General features: G+C 46.9%; 1 protein-coding gene across 2 annotated transcripts in view; it reads left to right on the top strand.

Moving 5' to 3' along the window:
* dyrk4 (dual-specificity tyrosine-(Y)-phosphorylation regulated kinase 4) overlaps window positions 1-24,728 on the top strand; it is a 183,286-nt gene that overhangs the window by 133,448 nt on the left and 25,110 nt on the right. For both annotated transcript variants that reach the window (XM_070896649.1, XM_070896650.1), the window contains 3 exons: window positions 1,020-1,192; window positions 1,278-1,338; window positions 19,308-19,437. In XM_070896649.1, the coding sequence (XP_070752750.1) occupies window positions 1,020-1,192; window positions 1,278-1,338; window positions 19,308-19,437 (364 nt within the window). The remainder of the gene's footprint in view (window positions 1-1,019; window positions 1,193-1,277; window positions 1,339-19,307; window positions 19,438-24,728) is intronic.

The raw sequence follows: 24,728 nt of genomic DNA, 5'->3' as shown, positions 1-24,728 counted from the left end.
AGCGTCCCTTGTGCCAGTTCTTCATAAGCACTGCTCCACTGGGGTGCCAAAATAAGCATTGAGAGAGAAAAAATCAGGGGGTGGGGGGGGGGGCGTGATGCAGGAATACCCTTTCCAACCTCATTGTCGTAGCTATGTTGGGTTTCCACCTACTACAGGCACAAGTCCAGTTACAACCACTCACACAGCCCTAGAAAATCCTGGGGCAATGCATTGTAGGCAGAGAGCTGACATAATGGGTCTACATCAATGTTCCCTGTAAGCTGCGCTTTGTTCTGCGTGGCCTGTTTCTTTTAATGTGTGGTCCCTTTAAATGTCTGCGCATGCACGGTATTTCCAATGGAAAAGCTGGTGAGTGGCCTGCGTGGGACCTTGCAGATTGCTGTGCGGCCGCGCAGTTTAGAGGGAACATTGGTCTACACCCCATTTTCCTTCCTCTCTCTGCCTGGGGGATGACGATTTCTCCAGGCAGAGGGTAGCGAGAAATATACCCTAGTGTTTTATAAGAAAATAGACCTTCTGTGGTGTTTCTCACATTTAGTGAATAGAAATGTTATTTGGGGAGGGTGCTGGGTTTGCAAGGTTTCAGGAGAGGGTTGTGGCAGCAGTTACGAGGACTGTGGAAAGAGAAGTCAATAACCTTCCTGTCCACTGTTCGTGGAACCTTGGGACTCCCTCCAGTGCTTCCAAATTCTGGGATACCCCTCAAACTACTGCCAGACCATGAGACTCCATTAAAATTTTGCCAGCCCCCGTGTGCTCCCAGGCCACCCTCAATGCCCAGAAGTCAGTGTCCTTGGTAATACTTGGCATAACACCTTGTTCTTATAAAACCTCTGACTCGCCATGAGCAATGTCATGGGAGACCTGTTATATGTTATAGGTTAAAAGCAGAAATTGCCAGACATTTGTTAACATCTGTAAAGAGATAGGATGGGTTGAATCTTCGGATGTGCACATTCTTTATTATTCATTTTATTTCATTTTAATATTTGAAATCTATTATGTTTGTACAACAGTTTACACATACATCCAGAGCAGATTCTACCGCTCACCTGAAGTAATTCTGGGCAACCAATACGGATTGGCAATTGACATGTGGAGCTTTGGCTGCATCTTAGCTGAGCTCTACACTGGTTACCCACTCTTCCCTGGGGAAAATGAAGTGGAACAGTTGGCTTGTATCATGGAGGTATGAATAAATTAGGTGTGCATGTTTTTAATTACAAATTTCTTTTTGGATTATCTCTTACTGGGTTTATACATTTTTCCTTAAGGTATTTGGGATTCCACCAGCAGAAATCATTCAAACTTCGCAAAGAAAACGTTTGTTTTTTGGTAAGAGCTGGAATTGAATTGAGAAAAAGTTTTATTTTTATGTTCAATTCAATAATGATGCAAAATATTTAAAAATATTTTTTTAATTATTTGGATAATAATTTGTTTTTAGCAACTTATTGACAGTTACGGGTTTGGGTGGAAATAATAGTGACCTAAAGCTAAGAAAAGTAAGTGATGAGAGCAAAGGTCGGAGTACAAAAAGAGATAAAGGGATTTAAATACTCAGGAAACAGAAAAGGCTATAAGATGTAATAATATACCTGTTAAAAATCAAGCCGGGGTAATGAAAAAGGTCTATATTAAATTGCCAGTACAGCAATGTACAGATCATCAGCACCAGAACAGGATAATTGGAGATAGTAATCAGTAATGAGGAAACAGATGTAATAGGGATAACAGAAATATGGCTGCAGACAAGAAAGAATCAAATATTTCAGGCTATAATGTATTTAGAAAAGATAGGGAAGGAATCAAGTGGTGGTAGCGTAGTTGTGTTAATCAGAAATATTATGATAGTCGTAGCAAGAAAGGACATAACCAACAAAGAAATAGAAACAAAATCCATTGGATTGAGATAAAGGTTGGGTAGGGATTGGTGACACTATTAAGGGTAAATTACAGATCACCAAATACTGGAAGGAGAGGAGAGCGATATATGTAGGCAAATCTATTAAATAAAACGAGTAAATCATGGGGGATTTTAGTGACGGGCCCCACCACTTGTACCAAGCTTCTATTAACGATAACCATTTCCGTCACCATAGAAGTCAATTACAAAGGCGACACTTACAACGTATTAAGTGCGCCAGCTATTTCGGGCAGACTCAGCTGTTCAATAAGCTCCTTGCAACTTGTTAAAGTGTGATTACCTTTGTCATGTATTCAACCAGCATTGTAACCCATGTATAATTTGACCTAAGTTGTACACTGTGAGAACAATGACCACTAGGTGGGAGACACTCCTAACCTGGACCTTCAGGTATAAAAGGGGAAGCTCCACCCACCTTCATCAGACTGACCTCGCAAGCATGGGCCTCATGTGCATTTATACTGTATAGTAAGGACGTATCAATGGCGATGAGAAACTGGGATTTAAACCACGTGAGCATGGCCACTAGCAGAACAGACGAGAGGTACTGTGTTAAGGAATGGTTGGGACAGAGATTCAACATTGTTAAAGCAGCACACAGTTCTCCAGGCAGACAAGGGCAATCGGGCATGCCCCAACATGTAGTCAAACCCAGAGGGGGAGTTCGACAGAGACAATGGCAAGCTGAACAGCGATTCACGCCATTGCAAGGGACAATGCGGTCAGTAATGGGGCCATCAACACCTGTTAATGGCACATTCAAGGACAGTCACAGGGGCAGTCAGGGACGATCGACTGGCAAGGGGCCTTTTGTTTCAAACAACAGCTCATGTTGGAGGCGTGGAGGCACACACTCAGCCGGAGTTTGCAGAGATGAGCAAAATACCTGCAGAAATTGCAGAAGTGAACGTTGGGGGAAATCACTGGAAGCTGAAGTTCAGCGAGTTCATGTGGAGCACGTATACAGTTCATACACCAGGACGCCACTGATAATGATGAAAGTGCTCCTCAATGGCATCCCAGTATCAATGGAGCTAGACACGGGGGCCAGCCAGTCCCTGATGGGTACCAAACAGTTTGAAAAGTTGTGGGCGTCCAAGGCCAGGAGGCCAAAATTATCGCCGATTGACGCACAGCTACGAACTTACACAAAGCAGATCATTCTGGTGCTAGGCAGCGCCACGGTAGTCGTGACCCACAAAGATTCGGAGAACAGATTGCCACTCTGGATTGTCCCAGGGGACGGTCCCGCACTACTGGGGAGGAGTTGGCTTGCTGTCATGAACTGGAAATGGGGCGATGTCAATGCAATTTCCTCTGTGGAGCGAGTATCATGCTCACAGGTCCTGGACAAATTTGACTCATTATTTCATCCCGACATCGGCACTTTCATGGGGGCCAAGGTAGTGATTCACATAAACCTGGACGCCAGGCCAGCACACCACAAGGCCAGAGCAGTGCCGTACGTGATGCGGGAAAAGATAGAAGGCGAATTGGACCGCCTGCTGAGGGAAGGCATCATCTCGCCAGCCGAATTCAGTGACTGGGCGAGCCCGATCGTGCCGGTGCTCAAGGCGGATGGGTCGGTCAGGATATGTGGTGATTACAAGGCCACCGTCAATCGGGTGTCACTCCAAGACCAGTACCCGCTACCGAGAGCGGAGGACCTCTTTGCGACGCTATCCGGTGGCAAACCTTTTTCAAAATTGGACCTGACCTCAGCTTACATGAACCAGGAGCTGGCGAGTGAGTCAAAGAAGCTGACCACCAACACAACACACAAGGGGTTGTTTGAGTACAACAGATGTCTGTTCGGGATTCGCTCGACCGCCGTGATCTTCCAACGAAATATGGAAAGCCTCCTCAAGTCGATTCCAGGGACGGTGGTTTTTCAGGACGACTTCCTCATCACTGGTTACGATACTGAAGAACACGTCCACAACCTGGAGGAGGTGCTATGCAGACTGGACCGGGTAGGGCTGCGACTGAAAAAGGCGAACTGCGTCTTCCTAGCTCCAGAGGTAGAATTCCTGGGGATGAGGGTAGCAGCAGACGGGATCAGCCCTACTGGGTTCAAGGCGGAAGCGCTCCAGAGAGCACCCAGACCCCGTAACACGACAGAGCTGCGTTCGTTCCTGGGCTCCTGAATTATTTTGGTAACTTTCTTCCCAAATTGAGCACGCTGCTAGAGCCGCTACACGTGCTCCTACGCAAAGGTCGCGAATGGGTCTGGGGGGACAGCCAGGAAAGGGCTTTTAATAGAGCACGCAATTTGTTATGTTCCAACACTCTGATAACACTATACGACCCATGTAAGAAACTTGTGTTAACGTGCGATGCGTCGTCCTATGGTGTCGGGTGTGTGTTGCAGCATGTCAATGTCAAGGGTCAGTTACAGCCGGTAGCTTATGCCTCTAGGAGTCTGTCCCAGGCAGAAAGGGGTTACGGGATGGTAGAAAAGGAGGCGCTCGCATGTGTATATGCTGTAAAGAAAATGCACCAGTACCTGTTCGGCAGGAAATTTGAGCTGGAGACAGATCATAAACCCCTAACCATAAACCCCTTTTGGCCAACAACAAGGCCATAAATGCAAACGCATCGGCCCGCATACAGAGGTGGGCATTCACGTTAGCCGCCTATGACTATACAATTCGCCACAGACCGGGCACCGAAAACTGCGCCGATGCACTCAGCAGGCTCCCACTAGCCACCACTGTGGGGGCTACCGAGCATGCTGCTGAGATGGTCATGGCTGTTGAAGCTTTCGGAAGCGAAGGCTCACCCGTGACAGCCCGTCAGATTAAAGTCTGGACAAATAGAGACACGCTATTGTCTCTAGTCAAGAAATGTGTCCTGAATGGGGACTGGGCAGTCACGTACAGGGCATGCCCTGAGGAATTTAAACCATTTCACAGGCGCAGGGATGAACTCTCGATTCAGGCCGATTGCCTACTGTGGGGAAACCGCGAAGTCATGCCCCAGATGGGCAGAGAGGTGTTCATCAGAGAACTCCACAATGAGCACCCGGGCATTGTCATGATGAAGACAATTGCCAGGTCACACGTTTGGTGGCCAAGGATAGACGCAGATCTGGAACTTTGTGTTCGCAAGTGCAACACGTGTGCCCAGCTGGGCAATGGCCCCTGGCCATGGCCCGCCAAGCCTTGGTCACGCATCCATGTGGACTACGCAGGTCCTTTCATGGGAAAAATGTTTTTGGTTGTAGTAGACGCCTACTCCAAATGGATCGAGTGTGTCATTTTAAATTCAAGCACAGCTTCTGCCACAGTAGAAAGTCTATGGGCAATGTTCGCCGCCCACGGTCTACCGGACGTCTTGGTCAGCGACAATGGCCCGTGCTTCACAAGCACTGAATTCCAGGACTTCATGGCAGGCAATGGAATTAACCATGTCAGAACGGCGGCGTTCAAGCCGGCCACAAATGGCCAGGCAGAACGAGCAGTGCAGATAATCAAACAGGTAATGCTCAGGATCCAAGGGGGTTCCCTACAAACCCACTTATCACGCCTCCTGTTGGCCTATAGATCCCGACCACAGGGGTTCCACCCGCAGAGCTGCTAATGAAAAGGACGCTCAAAACCCGGCTATCCCTTATACACCCCACCATGAAAGAAATTGTCGAGAGCAGGCGCCAGCCACAATATGACTACCATGACAGGAATGCGAGGGCGTGATGTATTGATGTAAATTATCATGTTTTTGTCCTCAACTACGCTGCAGGGCCCAAATGGCTCGCGGGCACTGTGATTGCCAAAGAGGGAAATAGGATTCTGGTAGTTAAACTTACCAATGGACAAATCTGCTGCAAACACGTGGATCAAACAAAAAGGAGGTTCAGCAACCCCATAGAAGAAGCAGAGGAACAACACGATGTAGAGTTCACTCCACCACAGGTAACCGAACACCGGAACCAAAGGGAGGAGAGCCCAATCACTGTGGGCAGTCTGGATAGGCCTGAGGCACCGCAAACAGCAGACACTCAGGCCAGCGCCCAACAACCGGAGCCCCAACTCAGGCGCTCTACAAGAGAGCGTAAACCACCAGAGAGACTTAACCTGTGATCCCACTAAGACTTTGGGGGGGAGATGATGTCATGTATTCAACCAGCATTGTAACCCATGTATAATCTGACCTAAGTTGTACACTGTGAGAACAATGACCACTAGGTGGGAGACACTCCTAACCTGGACCTTCAGGTATAAAAGGAGAAGCTCCACCCACCTTCATCAGTTGAATGCTAAGGAATAAAGGACAGGTCACAGACTGACCTTCTCTCAAGCATGGGCCTCGTGTGCATTTATACTGTATAGTAAGGACGTATCAACCGTAATTACTTAATCCTCTATACTTACCGTTTTAAAAGCTTTGCAAAGCCACAGGCTTTAAAACTCTTTTGAAGAGGTTATTGCAAACCTAAAAATGTATTTAACCGGTTGAACAAGGAACTCATACAATAAGATCATTTTGGTGCTGTTTCCTTTAAAACAAACTTTTCTGTTGCATCTAGCCACAATTCATAGATACCTTAATTTCCTGCTTGGGTCATTTTTTCCAGCTTATTTATCTCTTTATTTATAGAAATACCAATTGTAACGTCCCTCGCTAATAGGGGTAAATCGCGTGAACACCAATGCGACCGATATAAGCATTGGAGACCGCAGTCGCGAACGTGGTAATGCGATTTGCCCGCTATACACAGTGGAGGGTAAAACAAATGCAATTAACTAAAACCCAAAGCTGCTTGAAGCCTCCACTTTCTAACTGCCACCTATAATTGTGAACAGCTGATGGAGACTTCAAGTAACTTCAATCATCTGTTCCCACTGTTAGCAACTACTGGAGGCAGTTAGAAAGTGCAGGCTTTAGGCAGCTTCAAACCCCTGATTGAATATCCTTGAAAACCTGACTGCCTGAAATCAGCAGAGCTTTTAAATCGGTAAGTACTGAACTGGGTAGAATAGTCGACTCGCTAATAGGTTAATAGGTTAATAGGTTATAAGTGGTACCGTTGTAATTGATGCCTATGGTAATTGCCTTTGGCTAGCACCATTTACACAATACAGATGGCTGTCCGTGACAAGTGTGGACGATGTAAGTGGTGGGGATTGTACACTCAAATAAAGTGACAGGGAAAGGGAGTAAAAGGGGAGAAAGGGTTGTAGTTTTACAGTGTGTACAAGAGTCTTTTTTGGTCCAAAATGTAGGAAGTCCAATGAGGAAAGAAGCACTGCTGTACCTAGTAATGGGAAATGAACTTGAGCCGATAAGAGAAGTAAGCATGGGAGAACATTTAATGATTAATACTCACCATATAATAACAATTAACATGATAATTGAGAGAAATAGATAGAAAGATCATGGACAAAAGTATAAGATTGGGGGAAAAAAGCCTGTAAGGGAATGGGGTGGAGCTATGCGATGTAAATTGGAGAAAAATATTGGCAAAGAGGTAGAACAACAGTGGACCTAAGGGAATGGTCTCCGTCACAAAGGTAAGTCATCAACCAGGGGGTCGGGAGGCAGTTGTAGTCAAGTGAGGGATGGACGCATGGGGTGAGGAGTGCTAAGCTTTACTTGGGAGGCCTTGAGGAGCATTCCTGTTCCTCCTGAAGGAAACCATTAAAACTGTAAGAAAAACGTAACTTGCCAGAGCTCTTCTGGTCCTGGATCCATCTGCTTTCCTCAGCATATTCTGCACTGTGCGCGACTCGAGGTTAAAATCATGTTGGGGTCCGAATGACCACCTTTAAATATGTATGAGGTCCTCGACTGCCTGCGGTGAATGGAGTTAAATTGGAGACGGTGGGAGTTGGGCGCAAAGTGTGAGGTGGTTCATTTTGGTAGGAGGAATAAGGAAGCCACTTATTCTTTGGAAGGTAAGAATTTAAATAAGGTAGAGGAGCAAGAAGATCTGGGAATACAGATACATGAATTGTGAAAACCAGCAACACCAGTTGATTATACCAAAAAGAGTGCAAATAAAAATACTTGGGTTCATTTCTAAATGAATAGAATACAAAAGCAGGGAGGTAATGTTAAATTTATATTGAACCTCGGTTAGATCAGTTGGAATACAGTGGACATTTTTGGGCTCCATACTACAAAAAGAATACTGAATCACTGGAGAAAGTACAGAAAAGATTTACAAGGATATAACCAGAATTGAGAGGATGCAGCTTTCAGGGAAGACGGGAAAAGACAAGACTAACAGGAGACCTGATAGAGGTCTTTAGAATTATGAATGGGGAGGACGTGGTGAAAATGTTCGTACTTGAGTGAGTTCGGAACAAGGGGTCATTACTACACGATCAAATAAAGAATTTAGGAGGAATTTCTTTACACAGAAAGTGGTGAGAATATAGAACATGCTGCCACATGGAGTGGTTAAAGTAGGTTGCATTGACACATTTAAGGGAGGCTTGATGCATACCTGAGGGAGAAGGGAATAGAAGGATATAGGCCCCAAGTTTCCACATGATTTGCTCCTGATTTTTAGGAGCAACTGGTGTAGAACGGAGTATCTTAGAAATCGGAATTCTCCACATTTAGTTTTCTGCAGTTCTAGTCAGGTAGAACAGTTTCACTTTGGAACAGAATTTTTTTTTCAAAAGGGGGCGTGTCCGGCCACTGACGCCTGATTTCATAGTTTCCACAGTGAAAACTTACTCCAAACTAACTTAGAATGGAGTAAGTGAAGATTTTTGTACGCTTGAAAAAACCTTGTCTACACTTTAAAAAATCAGGCACAGGTTACAAATTAGGCGTCGGGAACGAGGTGGGGGGGGGGAAGGGAAGTCATTAAATTCTACAATCAATGCTTAGTTGTACTTATACAAATATTATACAAATAAATCCAACCTGAATAAAAATTTATAAGCAAAGAAAAGATTAAATAAACCATGTTCCTACCTGTGTGAAAGTGCTTCAGGCAGGCCTTTCAGGCAGCGGTGTGGTGTCAGTGTGTCGACGGCAGCAGCAGCAAGCAGCCTTCGAGCTGAGCTGCAGTGCTTGAGGCAGGGGTGTGGTGTCAGTGTCTCGTCTCGACGGCAGCGGCAGGCAGCAAGCAGCCTTCGAGCTGAGCTGCAGTGCTTGAGGCAGGCCTTCATTCCCCGCGAAGATGCAGCACCCGGGCGAACTTGAGGCCATTCGGCCATGGGATTGCAGCGGCGTCAGTGGCTGGCCGGGAGCCGAAGAATGAACACAGGACACACGCAGCTGCAGATTTTAAATTCTTTAGGCCGTTCGGCCACGCTTATGGGGTGGCGTCAGTGGCTCGAAGGCAGCCGAAGAATCAGGAGCGGACGTGAGGCCATTCGGCCATGGGATTGCAGCAGCGTCAGTGGCTGGTCGGGAGCCGAAGAAAGAACAGCAGCAGCCTTCGAGCTGTGAGGGGGACTGACTGAGGGACAGGGAGAGGCAGCCACATCGACATCTTTATATTTAAATTTGCAGAATGGGTGCACCACATATTATGCAATGGTTTGCTTCCTCATGCAAGAAATTCTTTGTTCTTGGTGGAAGTTGATCCATTGCAAAGTTGAATTGGCACTTTTATTTCTCCAAACACACAGTCCTTAATTTACAGGCACCGGTTCTGCAAGTTTAGCAGTGAAAAGCTGAACTCACTGATTTCAGCAGGTGATTTATTCAGCAGTGCTGTTAAAAGCACTCCCTCACACACAGAAATATCAAGAAAATTAAAATACAAGCCTTTGCAGGGTCCAAGAAACAAATCTTCACTTTTTCTGCAGCACTTTTAAAAATGGCCGAGTGCCAATGTTTACTTCAGACTGCGCGTGCGCGAACGCTCCAACGCGCACGCGCAGGGTTGCCGGCACCAAGAAGCCTCATTTCAATTGTACCCGCCCCCTCCTACTTACAAAATCGGCGCGAGTGGTAGGCTCCGCCCCCTGTGCACTGCGCCAAGCAGACATCGAGCTCCAAAGAGCTCGAGAATACCGCACTTTTTTTCCGGCGCCGTTTTCGGCGCGAAAAACAGGCGCCCAGCTCTGAGGTGCGCCTTTTTCGTCGCGTGTGGAAACTTGGGGCCATAAGAACTAAATGGGAAGAGGTAAAGAGAGCAGGAGGAGACTCATGTGGAGTATAAAAACCAGGATAGACAAGTTGGGCCAAATGACCTGGTTCTCTTTATGTTATAGACGAGTTGAAGATAACTTGCCTACAAATTGTAAAATAGAAATGTAAATTTATATCTCGCCTATGTAAAGATTAGTTTTTAGTAGGATAGCTGCTTTGTGAGCTTTACATTTCTGAATGAATAATCAATCATTGTGACTATATTTTTCAATTATATTCCAAGATTCAAATGTATCCTATTGCAGTGCCATCTAGGGGTGCACTGAATGTATTCCTTAATTGAATATGCCTCTTGACTATCCCTCATTATGGGGTCAAGTTTCGGCCTGAGTTGCTCCTATTTTTTTGGAGCAACTGGTTTAGAATGGAGTATCTTAGAAATTGCAATTATCGGCATTTAGTTTGCTCCAGTTCCAGTCAGTTCGAACAGTTTCATTTTGGAACAGATTTTTTTTTTCAAAAGGGGGCGTGTCCGGCCACTTACGCCTGTTTTGAAAGTTTAGGCAGTGAAAACTCACTCCAAACTAACTTAGAATGGAGCAAGTCTAGATTTTTCTACGCTCAGAAAAACCTTGCCTACACTTTAGAAATCAGGCGTAGGTTACAAATCAGGCAAAGGGAACAGGACAGGGTGGGGGGGAAGTGGGGGGGGGTGAAGGGAAGTAATTAAATTCTACAAGCTTTCAACAGTCTTACTTATACAAATAAAGAGCCTTCCTGAATAAAAAATTATAAACAAAGCAAAGACAAAATATTGAATATTCCTACCTGTGTGAAGCAGCAGCAGCCTTCGCGCTGCGGTGCTTCAGGCAGGCCTTCCATGTATTTAACAGGGGCGACGTCAGTGACTCGACGGCAGCCCAACAACAATGGCAGCAAGCAGCCTTCGAGCTGCAGTGCTTCAGGCAGGCCTTCCTTCCATGTAGGAGACAGGGGCGGTGTCAGTGGCACGACGACAGCCGAAGAAACAGCAAGCAGCCTTCGAGCTGCGAGGGAGGCTGAGGCTATTCGGCCACGGGATAGGGGCAGCGGCAATGGCTGACGGTGGACGAAGAAACAGGAAGCAGCCTTCGAGCTGTGAGGGAGGCTGAGGCTATTCGGCCAGGGGACAGGGAGAGGCAGCCAGATAGCCAGTTTGAAAATTTAATTTGTAATTGCAGAATGGGTGCTGCATTGTCAACACCACGGATTATGCAATGGTTCGCCAGCAATTCACCGCACCAGGAACGTCATAGCCTATAGCTGATGAGCAGGAGACCTTACCCACGTCGGCAATATCGGGCCAGGGCGCTCGTACCTGGACATGAGCAAGGCTGATTGTGTCAAAAAGCTGCGTTTTGGCAGAGAAGTTGTCGTTGAGATCTGTGATATGCTGAGAGCAGATTTGCAGCCCAGAAGCAGAACGCCAACTGCCATGACTGTTGAAGTGAAGGTAACAGCTGCACTTGCCTTCTATGCCTCGGGATCGTTTCAGGCTACAGCTGGAGATGTGTGCGCCATCTCTCAACGTACACTACATGCCTACGTTTACCAGGTCACGGCTGCACTGTATGCGCAGAGGAATGACTTCATCAATTTCCCAATGACCGCACAAGCGATCCAGGAGAGGGCTGTGGGCTTCTTCAGGATTGCTGGCTTCCCAAAGGTACAGGACTGCATTGATGTACCCACATAGCCTTGCGAGCACCCGTGGAAGATTCCGAGCAGTACAGGAATAGAAAAGGCTTCCACTCCATCAATGTGCAGCTCGTGTGTGATGACAAGCAGCGCATCATGTCAGTCGATGCGAGATACCCTGGCAGTACCCATGATGCGTTCATCCTACGCAACAGCATTATATCTGACATGTTTGAGCAACAGCGAGAAGGGCAGAGCTGGCTACTGGGAGACAAAGGGTACGGCCTGACCATCTGGCTCATGACGCCCCTACGCGTGACACGGACGGAAGCTGACCGTCAATACAACATGGCGCACATTGCGATGCCCAGTATCATTGAGAGGACCATTGGCATATTGAAACAGTGTTTCCGATGCCTGGACCATTCCGGAGGCCACTTGCAATACTCTCCTCAGATTGTCGGTCACTTCACTGTTGTGTGCTGCATGCTCCATAACTTAGCCATCATGAGGCAGCAGGAGCTGGTATGGAACCAAAAGACCCACGTGAGGGAACAGTGCCTGATGATAATATTTTGGAAGAGCAGGATGAGGATGATGACGGCGATCAGGAAAGCATTCAAGTGCCTAATGCCGGAGCACGAGGTCGGAGGAGGGCCGTCCATTGTGCTCCTTTAATGATTGCTCGAGCCCTGCGGCAACAGCTCATCCGTGAATGCTTCAACTACTGATGCCTGAGGGCTCTGCGACCACTGTTGCGCATGGACATGTTTATTCTTTGGAGCTGTTCCTACGTTGTGTTGTGTTAATGGAAGATGATTCCGTTTTAATGAAAAAATATTTTATTGAAAAGTTAACATCACTGTAATAAAATATTTGTTGTATCAAACTTTACTTTTTAATATGACTCTTGAAGGTCACTTAAAAAATGTAAGATCACTTATAAACTTGTAAAGTTACAAAACAATTTCAATGTGAAAAATCTTACACTCTTAAGATCACTTAAACTTCAAGATCACTTTTTAGGTGCAAAATTAAATAAGTTACAAAAAGTGAGAGCATTTACACTATAAGATCACTTAAAAACCCTACGATCACTTATAAGTTGTAAAGTTACAAAACTTATAAAACAATTTCAATTTGAAAAACGCTACTACAGCTACATCAAGAACAAGAACAAAAGCAGCAAAGAAAGGCTGCAACTATCTCTCATCCACATCTCAGTGAATGTTCACTTCTTCCTGGGGGTGTCATTTGATTGGCGAGGCTGTGTGCCCTTATTGCAGCAGCTACCTCCATGAGGGCCTGTGCCGTCGATTGCATGCCCTCCCTGACGGCCTGTGCCGTCGATTGCACTCCCTCGGACATTCCCTCCCTAAGTTCCCGTGTCATTACTGCTATTTCTCCCGTTAGGACCGTCACCTCTTCACCCACTGCACTGACGCTACCGATGAGTGATCGGGTAAGCTCATTGGTCTCCATAACCAATGCCACAACCTGAGATGCATCTGTTGCACGCTGCATCTCAGGAGAGCATGTCTCCAATCTCCTTCTCCTCTGCCTGGGTCTGCCTCTCGGCACCACTACACTGAGAGGCGCGGGCAGGGATGGTGGGGCGCTTGGTGTTCCAGACGGCAGCGCTCGAGTGAGAGCCGTGGGCTGGGATGGTGGGTGAATGGGTGTAAACTGCTCCATTATATCACCAGTACCACTGGGACCCGCAACATCGGAATCAAAACCATGGACGGTGGAACCAGAACCTATGCAAGGGGTTGATACTCTGATGCCCCTTAATGGGGGCTCATAAACATTAATTTGGAAGCTGTCCCCTGTAGACATTTCAGTCATCGCCGCCATCATCCAGTCTGAATTTTCCTCATCTGGTTGTACTGGTTCTTGTTCTGTATCTTCAGGATCCTCAGGGTTGGCAGCATCATCATCATCATCATGTTCTGCAAAATACATCAGAACAGTCAAATGTTTAACAGCAAGGGAGGGGGCAGGATGGGTGGCATGAGTACTCTCACACATAGCAGGCCAAGCAGCAGGTTGATTTGAAGGGCCACGATGCATTTTCAGGACTTACCCTCTTCATCGCGTGCGGGCCCAGCTTGTGCTGTACTGATTGCTTTTCTCCATGTACGACTCAGCATGGCAGCTACCCTCTGTTGCAAGAGTGTCAGTGTATGCAGATTGGGCGTGCCTCCTCCTGTTCGAGTTGCTTCCCTTTTGTTGTGGGCCAATTTCTTCTGCAAAGAGTAAAATATAACTTTTTACTGAGTGTGTCTTTCTGCAGGGTGGGACATACATATAATCACATTACAATTACGATTACATTAAAAAATGAAAATAATTATTTACACTAACTACTTTACCAAGGTCGTGCCATTTCTTTTTACACTAGCTTCCAGATCTCATGGTATGCAGCACTTCGCAGTAATCTTCTGCAACTTGGTTCCAGTGTTTCTTAATTTCTTTAGGTGGCACTTTTATGTGACCTCTGTTGCTGGTATCTAGCTCCTGCCAACTCTGCTCAATGACATTGACTAATATCTCCACTTCCTCATGCAAGAAATTCTTTGTTCTTGGTGGACGTTGTTCCATTGACACTCTTATTTTTCAAAACACACAGTCCTTATTTTGCATGCACCTAAGCAGCACCTGTTCTGGAAGTTTAGCAGTGAAAAGCAGCACTCACTGATTTCAGCAGGTGATTTCTTCAACAGTGCTGCTAAAAGCACTCCTTCAGACACCAAACAATCACCAAAATTCAATTCCAAGCCTTTCCAGATGTCCACAAGACAAATCAGCACTTTAAAAATGGCCGAGTGCCAATGTTTATGGGCTACTGCGCGCGCGCGCAAGGCTGCCGGCACGACGTTCTCTTATTTGACTTAGCTCCCCACTGCACTTACAGAATCGGCGCGACTCTGTGGCTCTGCCTCCTGCTGATGCCTGCGCGTCGCGCCGAGCTCCGAGGGACCTGCAGGGAGCCCGAGAATTGCAAGGTACATTTTTGTCGCACTTTTAGGCGCGAAAAATGGGCGTCCATGTCGGGGCTGCGCCGTTCTAGGCGCGGCCTGAAACTTGACCCATATAACTGCTCAATCTTTGGTGGCCGTGCCTTCTGCTGCCTGGGCCCTAAGCTCTGGAACTCCCTCCCTAAACCTCTACTCCTCTCTATCTCTCTTTCCTCCTTTAAGACGCTCGTTAAAACCTACCTCTTTAAACAAGCTTTTAATCATCTGCCTTAATTTCTTCTGTGACTCAGTATCAAATGTATCAGTTTGTCTGTAACACTGTTGTGAAGCGCCTTGGGATGTTTTACTACTTTAAAGGCACTATATAAATAAAAGTTATAATAATAATCATTGGCACAGCTGAATGTGTATGTGATTGTGAGGGTGAGTGAGACAGAAAGACTGCTGGGTGGGATGCACTACAAATAAATTTATAGAATTGCACTTTAATTGGGGAGTCTCGCCTGTCAGCAGTGCATATCAGAAATGCAGACAGGTACTTCCTACAACTTTCTACCAGGATTATGTTTTCATAACATTATTCCTGTTGTACTAGCCTTCGCTATAACATGAAACGCACTCTGGGGTTTAAATTGGATAACCCCGCGATTAACCTGCGCCCATTGCACTGCAGGCAGGATGCCAACTTCATGTTACCCACACATTTCCATGATTTCTGCGTGCAGCCAGTGCTCCCCATGCTGTTCATTGGTTGCATGCATCAGCAGGGTCCCCAATATTGTTAGTACCTAGCACTACTTAAAGCTAGCCTGCACCTCTTAAAGTGGAGGTGCATTGTGGCTGGCGGTGGTGCTGAGATCATTCTGAATATTGTGCTGTGGAAGAATTAACAAAAGCTGACCATGGAAGAGATCATGCTCCAAGGTTTTCGGATGCTGCACTTGGACGTCTTGGTGGAAGAGGTGGAAAGAAGGAGCAATGTCCTGCATTCTCAGGGGGACCGGAGGCATCCAGATACACGCTCAGAAGACAGTGGCAAGAGATAGCAGCGGAGGTCAATGCCCAAGGACCCAGATGCAGTGAAGGAAGAAGTTTAATGATCTCACACGAGTTGTCAAGGTCAGAAAATAAGAACATAAAAAATAGGAGCAGGAGTAGGCCATTTGGCCCCTTGAGCTTGCTCCGCCCTTCAGTGAGATCATGGCTGATCTTCTACCTCAACTTGCTGGCACTATCCCCATATCCCTTGATTCCTTAATATCCAAAAATCTATCGATCTCTGTTTTGAATGTACTCAACGACTGAGCTGCCACAACCATCTGGGATAGAGAATTCCAAAGATTCACAACCCTCTGAGTGAAGAAATTTCTCCTTATCTCAGTCCTAAATGATCAACCCCTTATTCTGAGTTAGTGACCCCTGGTTCTATACTCTCCAGCCAGGGGAAACATCCTTCCTGCATCTACCTTGTCAAGCCCTGTAAGAATGTTGTATGTTTCAATGAGATCACCTCTCATTCTTCTAAACACTAGAGAATATAGGCCTAGTCTACTCAATCGCTCCTCATAGGACAATCCCCCCATCCCAGGAATTAGTCTGGTGAACCTTCGTTGCACTCCCTCTATGGCAAATATATCCTTCCTTAGGTAAGGAAACCAAAACTATACATAATACTCCAGGTGTGGTCTCACCAGGGCCCTATATAATTGTAGTAAGATGTTTTACTCTTATACTCGAATGCTCTTGTTATAAAGGCCAACATATCATTTGCTTTCTTAATTGCTTGCTGTACCTGCATGTTAACTTTCAGTGATTCATGTATAATGACACCCAGATCCCTCTGAACACTAACATTTCATAATCTCTTACCATTTAAAAAATACTCTGCTTTTCTATTTTTCCTACTAAAGTGGATAACTTCACATTTATCCACATTATATTCCATTTGCCATATTCTTGCCCACTCACTTAGCCTGTCTATATCCCCTTGAAACCTCTTTGCTTCCTCCTCATCACTAACATTCCCATCTAGCTTTGTATCATCAGCAAACTTGGATATATTGCATTTTGTCCCCTCAATACAAATCATTGATATATATTGTGAATAGCTGAGGCCCAAGCACTGATCCTTGCGGTGCCCCACTAGTTACAACCTGCCAACCCGAAAATGACCCATTTATTCCTACTCTCTGCGTTAATCAATCCTCAATCCACAACCAATGCAACCACTATTTGTACAACCAGCTCTTTCAAAACGCTAGTATGTAGGCCATCAGGTCCAGGGGATTTATTGGCTTTCATTCCCATTAATTTCTCCAGTACCATTTCTTTTACCAATAGTCGGCTCACCAGCTCTTAAATGGGAAAAAACGCCTATGCATGGTATTTTGATTGGGCCATGCACCCAAAAACAAGACAGTGATGGTTTTTGACATATAAAAGAATGCACTGTTGGTGGTGGAACGGGACTTCCACTGCCTCATTGACCCTCTTCTGGTCAGAGCCCCTATGAACTCAGACTCCTCGGTAGAAGAATTGTGAGATGAAAGAGCACTTAATTAACTGCAAGAGACCAACCGAAAAGGCAGTGCAGTTGCAATGGAGGGAGATTACCTGCTTGTCACTGGCGCAACTATGACTTCCCACACAGCACTCCAGTACAAGAAACAATGTAATGACCTCACTAAGGTCAGAGGAGGACCCGCTAAGACTGCATTGTAACATGCGTTCCCATACAACCGCTTTCCCATCACTGTTTTGAAGTGCTCACTAGATTATCCGTAATGTACTGGAGGCACTGCAAGGCTCTTCATGCCATGTACCTTCAACTGTTTCTTCAATCAACTCCTAACATGATTTGATACCCCAAAAGCCTTACTGGATTAAGCACTTGTTTGTTGCATGCGCCTATTACCATCCTCATAATGGTTTGCTTTCTGACAGTAGAATGGGATTAGATGTCATTGGATTTTTTTTATTAAAGGAGAAATCTTTGAATAATATTCAATGACACCTCAAAGCCACAGTTGATAGACTCTCTCCAATATCTATCCTTTTACCTTCATGAAGATATCCTACAACTATTGGGCAGATGTACAGGGGAAGCAGTAGGCGATGTGGAAGTAGGAGGGCAGATGCCAGCTGCAGGTTGGTCATTACATTCATCATGTCCTTTCTTATGCTACTGAAGCATCCAAATCTGTTAGCCAATTAGCATGGCATTCCTTGTAGTGAAAGTCATAAAGGTATAGTGTTGCCCAGCTATTCACCTCCTCTTTTGGTCCTCTCTTAGATATCCTGCAGCAACAAGCAGTTGAGGAAGACCCAGTCCTCTCTCTTTCCCACCTTCCACAAGCTCAGTCTCAAAGGTCTCATGGAGGAATGCAGCAGTGAACAAACCTCACACACTTCTGCTTACTAAGGGTATACCACGGAGAAGCCTGGATTAGGATTGCAAGGGCACAACATGGGTGAAAAATAAAAAATACTTGATCAGGATAGTTAAGTCTTCAGACATTGGTTTTATTTAGGTGTGTAAATGGTTCGGTTGGTGGTATGATTGGGAGACATGTAACTTTGGAGTGTGTTTGTCGTGTGTATGGATGAACACATTTCTAGGGTGGGAATAGGAAGACGGGGCAGGAATGTTAATGCTATGAGCAGATGTTGCCATTAGAAAGCATTTTAAGTAAAATTGCTATAAATGTCTCTTGCAGCAGGCAATTGATTGCGCTCTGTATCCTCATTCCCTCCCTCCAAAATAACTGGGCCCTTGTCTTCATAATAACATATTCCCAAAGGAAAAGTCTTGGTAACTGGGGTAACTGGTTCCAGGAGAAAAACTGCCAAGTCGACAGTAAGACGAATGTTAATTCTGCAGTGCTGAGCTTCTAAATGGTGAAAACATCTATGAAAAAAGCTTCCGAAATGAACAGCAATTTTGCCAGGAGTGGTCAAGGCCAGATATGGGTGCATACTTTCTCCCATTGATGCAACTTCTACTGGAAAATTATTGTCATTATTTCCGTTGGCTGGTATGTGCCCTTACGCATCCTCACTCCATTTGAACACCTGACATTTATTGAAATAAAGAGCAGACTATCCAGGTTGATGTCTCATATCCAACAAAACATGGTCTGGCTTTCCTGCAACATGGTAAACTTAGTCTTCCTCCCTCCCCAGCAATAACAATGAGAGAGAACTGAGCTTAAAAGTGTAGATATAATGGGGGTACATTTATTCTGTTACTGACCTCCAGACAGTATTGTAATAGGAGATGGCGTTTATGATACTGCACGCAATTTTGGAAAATAAGCCTGTTGGTGAACTTTCTGCTGTGCTGTAAATTTTCTTCAACTCCTTTTTCAAGCATATTTTATAGCAGCATTTACATCGTGTTGTTTTAACATGCATCACTAATATTATGCGCGTGTGTGTTTTCTTATAACTGAATTGACAAGTAGGATTAAAATATGTAACTTGTGATTCAATTTAATAGGTGGTTTGCTATATCTAATGATTGCTATAATGCAAGTTGTACTATAATGCACGTACTATGAAGACTTTAGGATTGTTTGTGGCTAGTTTTTAACGATGCTCTCACTGCTTATCTTTAAATTTCAAACATCTTATTTTAGTTTACAAGTATTTTTCTCTTGAAGATTCTAAAGGATTCCCTAGAAACATCACAAACAGTAAAGGGAAGAAGAGGCGTCCAAATTCCAAGGAGCTTGCCAGTGTACTAAAAACAACTGATAACCTTTTCCTAGACTTCCTGAAAGGATGTCTCACGTGAGTTTTAGTATTTTAACATATATATATAGCAGTAATATTGTATTAGTGATATTGGGCCCGAGTTTCATCAAACTACCGCCCACAACCGCCGAGCTACCGCCCAACTACCGCCCGGCGGGAACTTCATCGGAGAAGTACCGCCGGTGGTAGTAGTCCATACTGCCTGCCCATGGAAAAATCGGCAAACACACAAGTTTCATCCTTAGGATATCCTGTAAGATCTTGTTACCGCCCGCCAGAAGGACAGTTGTGAAAAAGGCGATCTTATCTGGATCTTGAGCGGATGGTACGGACAATGGCGCTAATCCGTCCAGGACATTAGATCCCAGGTCAGATTTAAATCGCTGCAGCAATATTTTTCCCTCAGAAAAAGATTGAAGTTAAAATGCTCCGTTGAAGGGCATGTGTAGGGTAGAAAGCGGACATGAGCTCCCAATTACAGTAAAGGCTGCATGGACTTGTGGTATAAGGGTTTTGACACAACTGCATACAAAAGAGATCTAGTCACACCCAGTGAGTCTCTAGAGGTAATGAGCTCATGTGAAAGTATATAGTCAATAATAAAATCCTGTAACTTTCTCTTAGGTGCCAGGATGAGATCTTGACAAGAACATTTGCTCAAATACAGAAGTTGTAAATATATATATATATATATATATACAGGTGCAGCGTCCCGAATCCGGAACCCTTGGGACCGAGGCCATTCTGGATTCCGCGTTTTTACGGACTTTGGAACATCTTTCTGAAGTCACGAATCCAGAAACAACCGAGCCCAGGTTCGGGTATTTCCGGATTTTGGAAAGTCAGAAGTGGGGGGGGGCGGGTACCTGCCGAGGAGCTGTTTGGGCTGTCCGGGGCCCGCCGAGGAGGTCGTCGGGCAGGTCTCCGCCGAGGAGATCGTCGTGGAGCCAGTCCCGCCAAGGATGTTGTCGGGAGGGCCACCGGGGCCCGTCGAGGAGGTGTTTGCATCGGGCTTGTAGTGTCTCTGCACCTTGTTACAAACTCACACGAGGCATGTATATATCCGACACGGTCACTTTGTGACCTTCACTTTATTCCCAGGACCAAAGAGTGCTGACCCTGGGTGGGACCTCCCCTTTTATACCTGGAAACCCAGGTGAGGAGTGTCTCCCGCAAGCTCACCCCCTGTGGTCAGGGTGTGCATTTCTAGGGTACAGGTACAGTGTGCATGAGTTACAGTTACATAACTATTATCATTGCAGGATGGTGAAATACATGACATGACCTCCCCCCTTAAGTCTTTTACTTTCAAAGGTTAAGTCTATCGGGTGGTCGACGCTCTCTCGTGGAGCGCCGCAGTTGTGGCTCTGGTGGCTGAGCCTCAGCATGTGTCTCTGTCACTTGAGGTGATTCCGGCCTGTCCGGGTTGGCCGCAGGGACTGTGCATGCTGAGGGCTGTCATTGTTGCTCGTACGCTGGCAGTGGTGTGGGTGCTATCTCATCATGCTCTTCTTACGGTTCCTCCGTGTCTGTGCTGAACCTTGTCTTGGTCCAAGTGTTTGCGGCATATCTGCCCATTGTTTAGTCTGACCACCGTGACCCTGTTTCCTTCTTTGCCAATTACGGTGCCCTCAAGCCATTTGGGTCCCAAAGCATGGTTAAGAACAAATACGGGGTCATCTATTTCTATACACCTCCCCCTTGAGCCTCGATCATGGAGCTCGATTTGGGACTGGCGCTTGCCCTCAACAATGTCTGCCAGGGCTGGGTGAATGAGGGACAGCCGCATCTTGAGCGTGCGTTTCATGAGGAGTTCCACTGGACTCCCGTGAGCGAGTGCGGCCGGGACCTGTAGGCCAGCAGGAGGCGCGATAGGCGGTACTGAAGGGAGGGTCCTTGGATGCGTAGCATGCCCTGCTTTATGATTTGGACCGCCCGTTCTGTCTGGCCATTGGAAGCCGGCTTGAACAGCGCTGTCCAGACATGCTTGATCCCATTGCCCGACATAAACTCCTGGAATTCATGGCTGGTAAAACACGGGCCATTGTCGCTGACCAGGATGTCCGGCAAGCCGTGGGTCGCGAAAACCGTACGCAGACTCTCCACAGTGATGGATGTCGTGCACGAGTTCAATATGATGCACTCGCTCCACTTCGAGTATGCATCGACAACAATCAGGAACATTTTTCCCATGAACGGGCCCACATAGTCTACATGAATACGTGACCATGGCCTGGTGGGCCAGGGCCACGGGTTGAGTGGGGTCTCCCTGGGGGCATTGCCCAGCTGGGCACACGTCGTGCACCTGCGAACCCAGTGTTCCAGGTCTGAGTCAATCCCCGGCCACCATACATGTGATCGGGCAATGGCCTTCATTAACACGATGCCAGGGTGCTCACTGTGGAGTTCCCTGATGAACGCTTCCCTTCCTTTCTGGGGCATGACTACCCGGCTGCCCCATAACAGGCAGTCGGCTTGGATGGAGAGTTCATCCACCCATCTCTGAAACAGCCTGACTTCCTCGGGGCATGCCCTGTGTGCGGGTGCCCAGTTCCCAGTCAGGACACATTTCTTTATCATGGATAGGAGGGGGTCCCTGTTGGTCCAGAGTTTGATCTGTCGGGCTGTGATGGGGGAGCCCGCAGTGTCAAAAGCCTCAACGGCCATGACCATCTCGGCGCTCTGCTCTGACGCCCCCTCGGTGGTGGCCAGTGGGAGTCTGCTGAGTGCGTCAGCGCAATTTTCGGTGCCTGGCCGGTGCCATATGGTGTAGTCATACGCAGCCAGCGTGAGGGCCCATCGCTGTATGCGAGCTAACGCATTAGCGTTGACAGCCTTGCTGTCGGACAACAAGGATGTTAACGGCTTGTGGTCTGTCTCTAGCTCGAACTGTCCACCGAAAAGATACTGGTGCATCTTTTTCACACCGTACACACACGCGAGTACCTCCTTCTCGACCATGCCGTATCCACGCTCTGCCTGGGAGAGCGACCTGGAGGCGTAAGCCACCGGTTGGAGTCGGCCATCATCGTTACCCTGCTGCAACACACACCCAACCCCGTAGGATGACTCGTCGCATGTTAAAACCAGTTTTTTATAGGGGTCATACAAAGTCAACAGTTTGTCGGAACACTGCAGATTCCTAGCCTTATTGAAAGCCTGTTCTTGACAATCCCCCCAAAACTATTCACAACCTTTACGGAGGAGCATGTGTAACGGCTCCAACAATGTGCTTAAGTTCAGCAGAAAGTTCCCAAAATAGTTCAAAAGTCCCAGGAATGACCGCAACTCCGACGAGTTGCTGGGCCTGGGCTCCCGGCGAATCGCCTTAGTTTTTGATTCAGTGCGCCGGATCCCATCTGCGGCAACCCTCCTGCCCAGGAACTTGACCTCTGGGGCCAAAAACACGCACTTGGCCTTTTTCAGCCGCAAGCCTACCCGATCCAATCGGCGTAGCACCTCCTCCAGGTTGCGGAGGTGTTCCTCGGTGTCTCGACCTGTTATAAGGATGTTGTCTTAGAATACGATCGTTCCAGGGATGGACTTGAGCAAGCTTTCCATGTTTCGCTGAAAGATAGCTGCTGCCGAACGAATGCCAAACGGACACCTGTTGAAGACAAATAATCCTTTGTGCGTCGTGATGGTGGTCAGAAGCTTGGAATTTTCCACCAGTTCCTGAGTCATGTAGGCCGAAGTGAGGTCCAGCTTCGTGAACAGCTTTCCACCTGCCAGTGTGGCAAAGAGTTCCTCCGCTCTCGGAAGCGGGTATTGGTCTTGCAGCGACCAATGGTGGCTTTGTAGTCACCACAAATCCTAACCGAGCCATCTGCTTTGAGGATGGGAACAATGGGACTTGCCCAGTCACTGAATTCAATGGCCAAAATTATGCCCTCTCTGAGCAGCCTGTCCAGTTCACTTTCAATTTTCTCATGCATCATGTACAGCACCGCTTTGGCTTTGTGGTGCACTGGTCTGGCGTCCGGAGTGATGCGTATCACTACTTTAGTGCCCTTGAATGTACTGACACCGGGTTGAAACAGTGACTCGAATTTTTGCAAGACCTGCAAGCATGAACTTCGCTCCACGGATGAAATGGCGTGCACATCCCCCCCATTTCCAATTCATCTCAGCTAGCCAACTCCTCCCCAAAAGCGTGGGGCCATTTCCCGGAACAATCCAGAGTGGCAGCCGGTTCTGTAATCCATTATGCGTTACCACCAAGTTTGCACTGCCTAGCACTGGGATGATCTCTTTGGTGTACGTATGTAGCTGCGTCTCAATGCGTTCCAGTTTGGGCCTGCTAGCTCTGTGTGGCCATAGTCTCTCAAACTGTTGGGCGCTCATGAGTGACTGGCTAGCTCCCATATCCAGCTCCATGTGCACCGGGATGCCATTCAGTAAGACTTTCATCATCATGGGTGGCGTTTTAGTGTATGAGCTGTGGACGTCAGCCACATGAACTCTCTGAACTTCAGCATCCATGGTTGTTCCCCAGGCCTCATCCTGCATTGCAGACCCCTCGTCTGGTTCCTGTGTCTCGCAGACTAGCCTCGCTACTGCCTTTTTGCACATCCTGGCCAAGTGTCCACTGACTTTACAAATCCTACAAGTATAAAGCTGGAACCTGCAGCTTTTGGCAGTGTGTCTACCCCCACACCTCCAGCATGAGCTGAGATTGCTGTTAACAAAGGGACTATTCCCAGGCATTCCTCTCTGATAGCTCGTTTGGCTGTCTCTAAGCACTCTGTTGGAGGGTGTTAATGGTGCCATTACGGAATGCATTGCTCCTCGTGATGGCGTGAATTGCCGAACCCCTTTCCATTGTCCCTGTTGCGGGCCCACCCTGGAGCTTGTTGCTGCCTGGGTGGTGTCGAATTGTCCTTGCCTGCCTGCCTGGGCGGTGTCGAATTGCCCTTGCCTGCCTGGGGGGTTCTGTATCACTTTTACATTAACTCCCTGGTTCATCGCAATGTTAAAACCAGAGCTGCATGCATAAATTAGCTTGGTCTCCTCTTCCCTTGCTATGAAGGTCTGAGCTATCAAAGCCGCCCCTTCTAAAGTCAGGTCCTTGGTCTTTATAATGCCAGCATGATTAATGCCCTCGATGAAAAAGTCCCTTAATATCTCTCCCCTGCAGGCATCAGAGAACTTACAGAGACTGACCAAACGCCGCAGTTCCGCCACGAAGTCCGAGACGTTTTGACCCTCCCGACGCCGGTGAGAATAGAACCGGTGCCGGGCCATGTGTACACTACTTGCCGGCTTGAGATGCTCACTGATCAGCTGGCTGAGCTCTTCGAAGGACTTGTCCGCTGGCTTTTGGGGTG

The sequence above is a fragment of the Pristiophorus japonicus genome, chromosome 13 (genome assembly GCF_044704955.1).
Source record: "Pristiophorus japonicus isolate sPriJap1 chromosome 13, sPriJap1.hap1, whole genome shotgun sequence".
Classification (NCBI taxonomy): domain Eukaryota; kingdom Metazoa; phylum Chordata; class Chondrichthyes; family Pristiophoridae; genus Pristiophorus; species Pristiophorus japonicus.
Note: the sequence above shows the minus strand (reverse complement) of the source record. Positions and strands in the feature narration are given on the sequence as shown.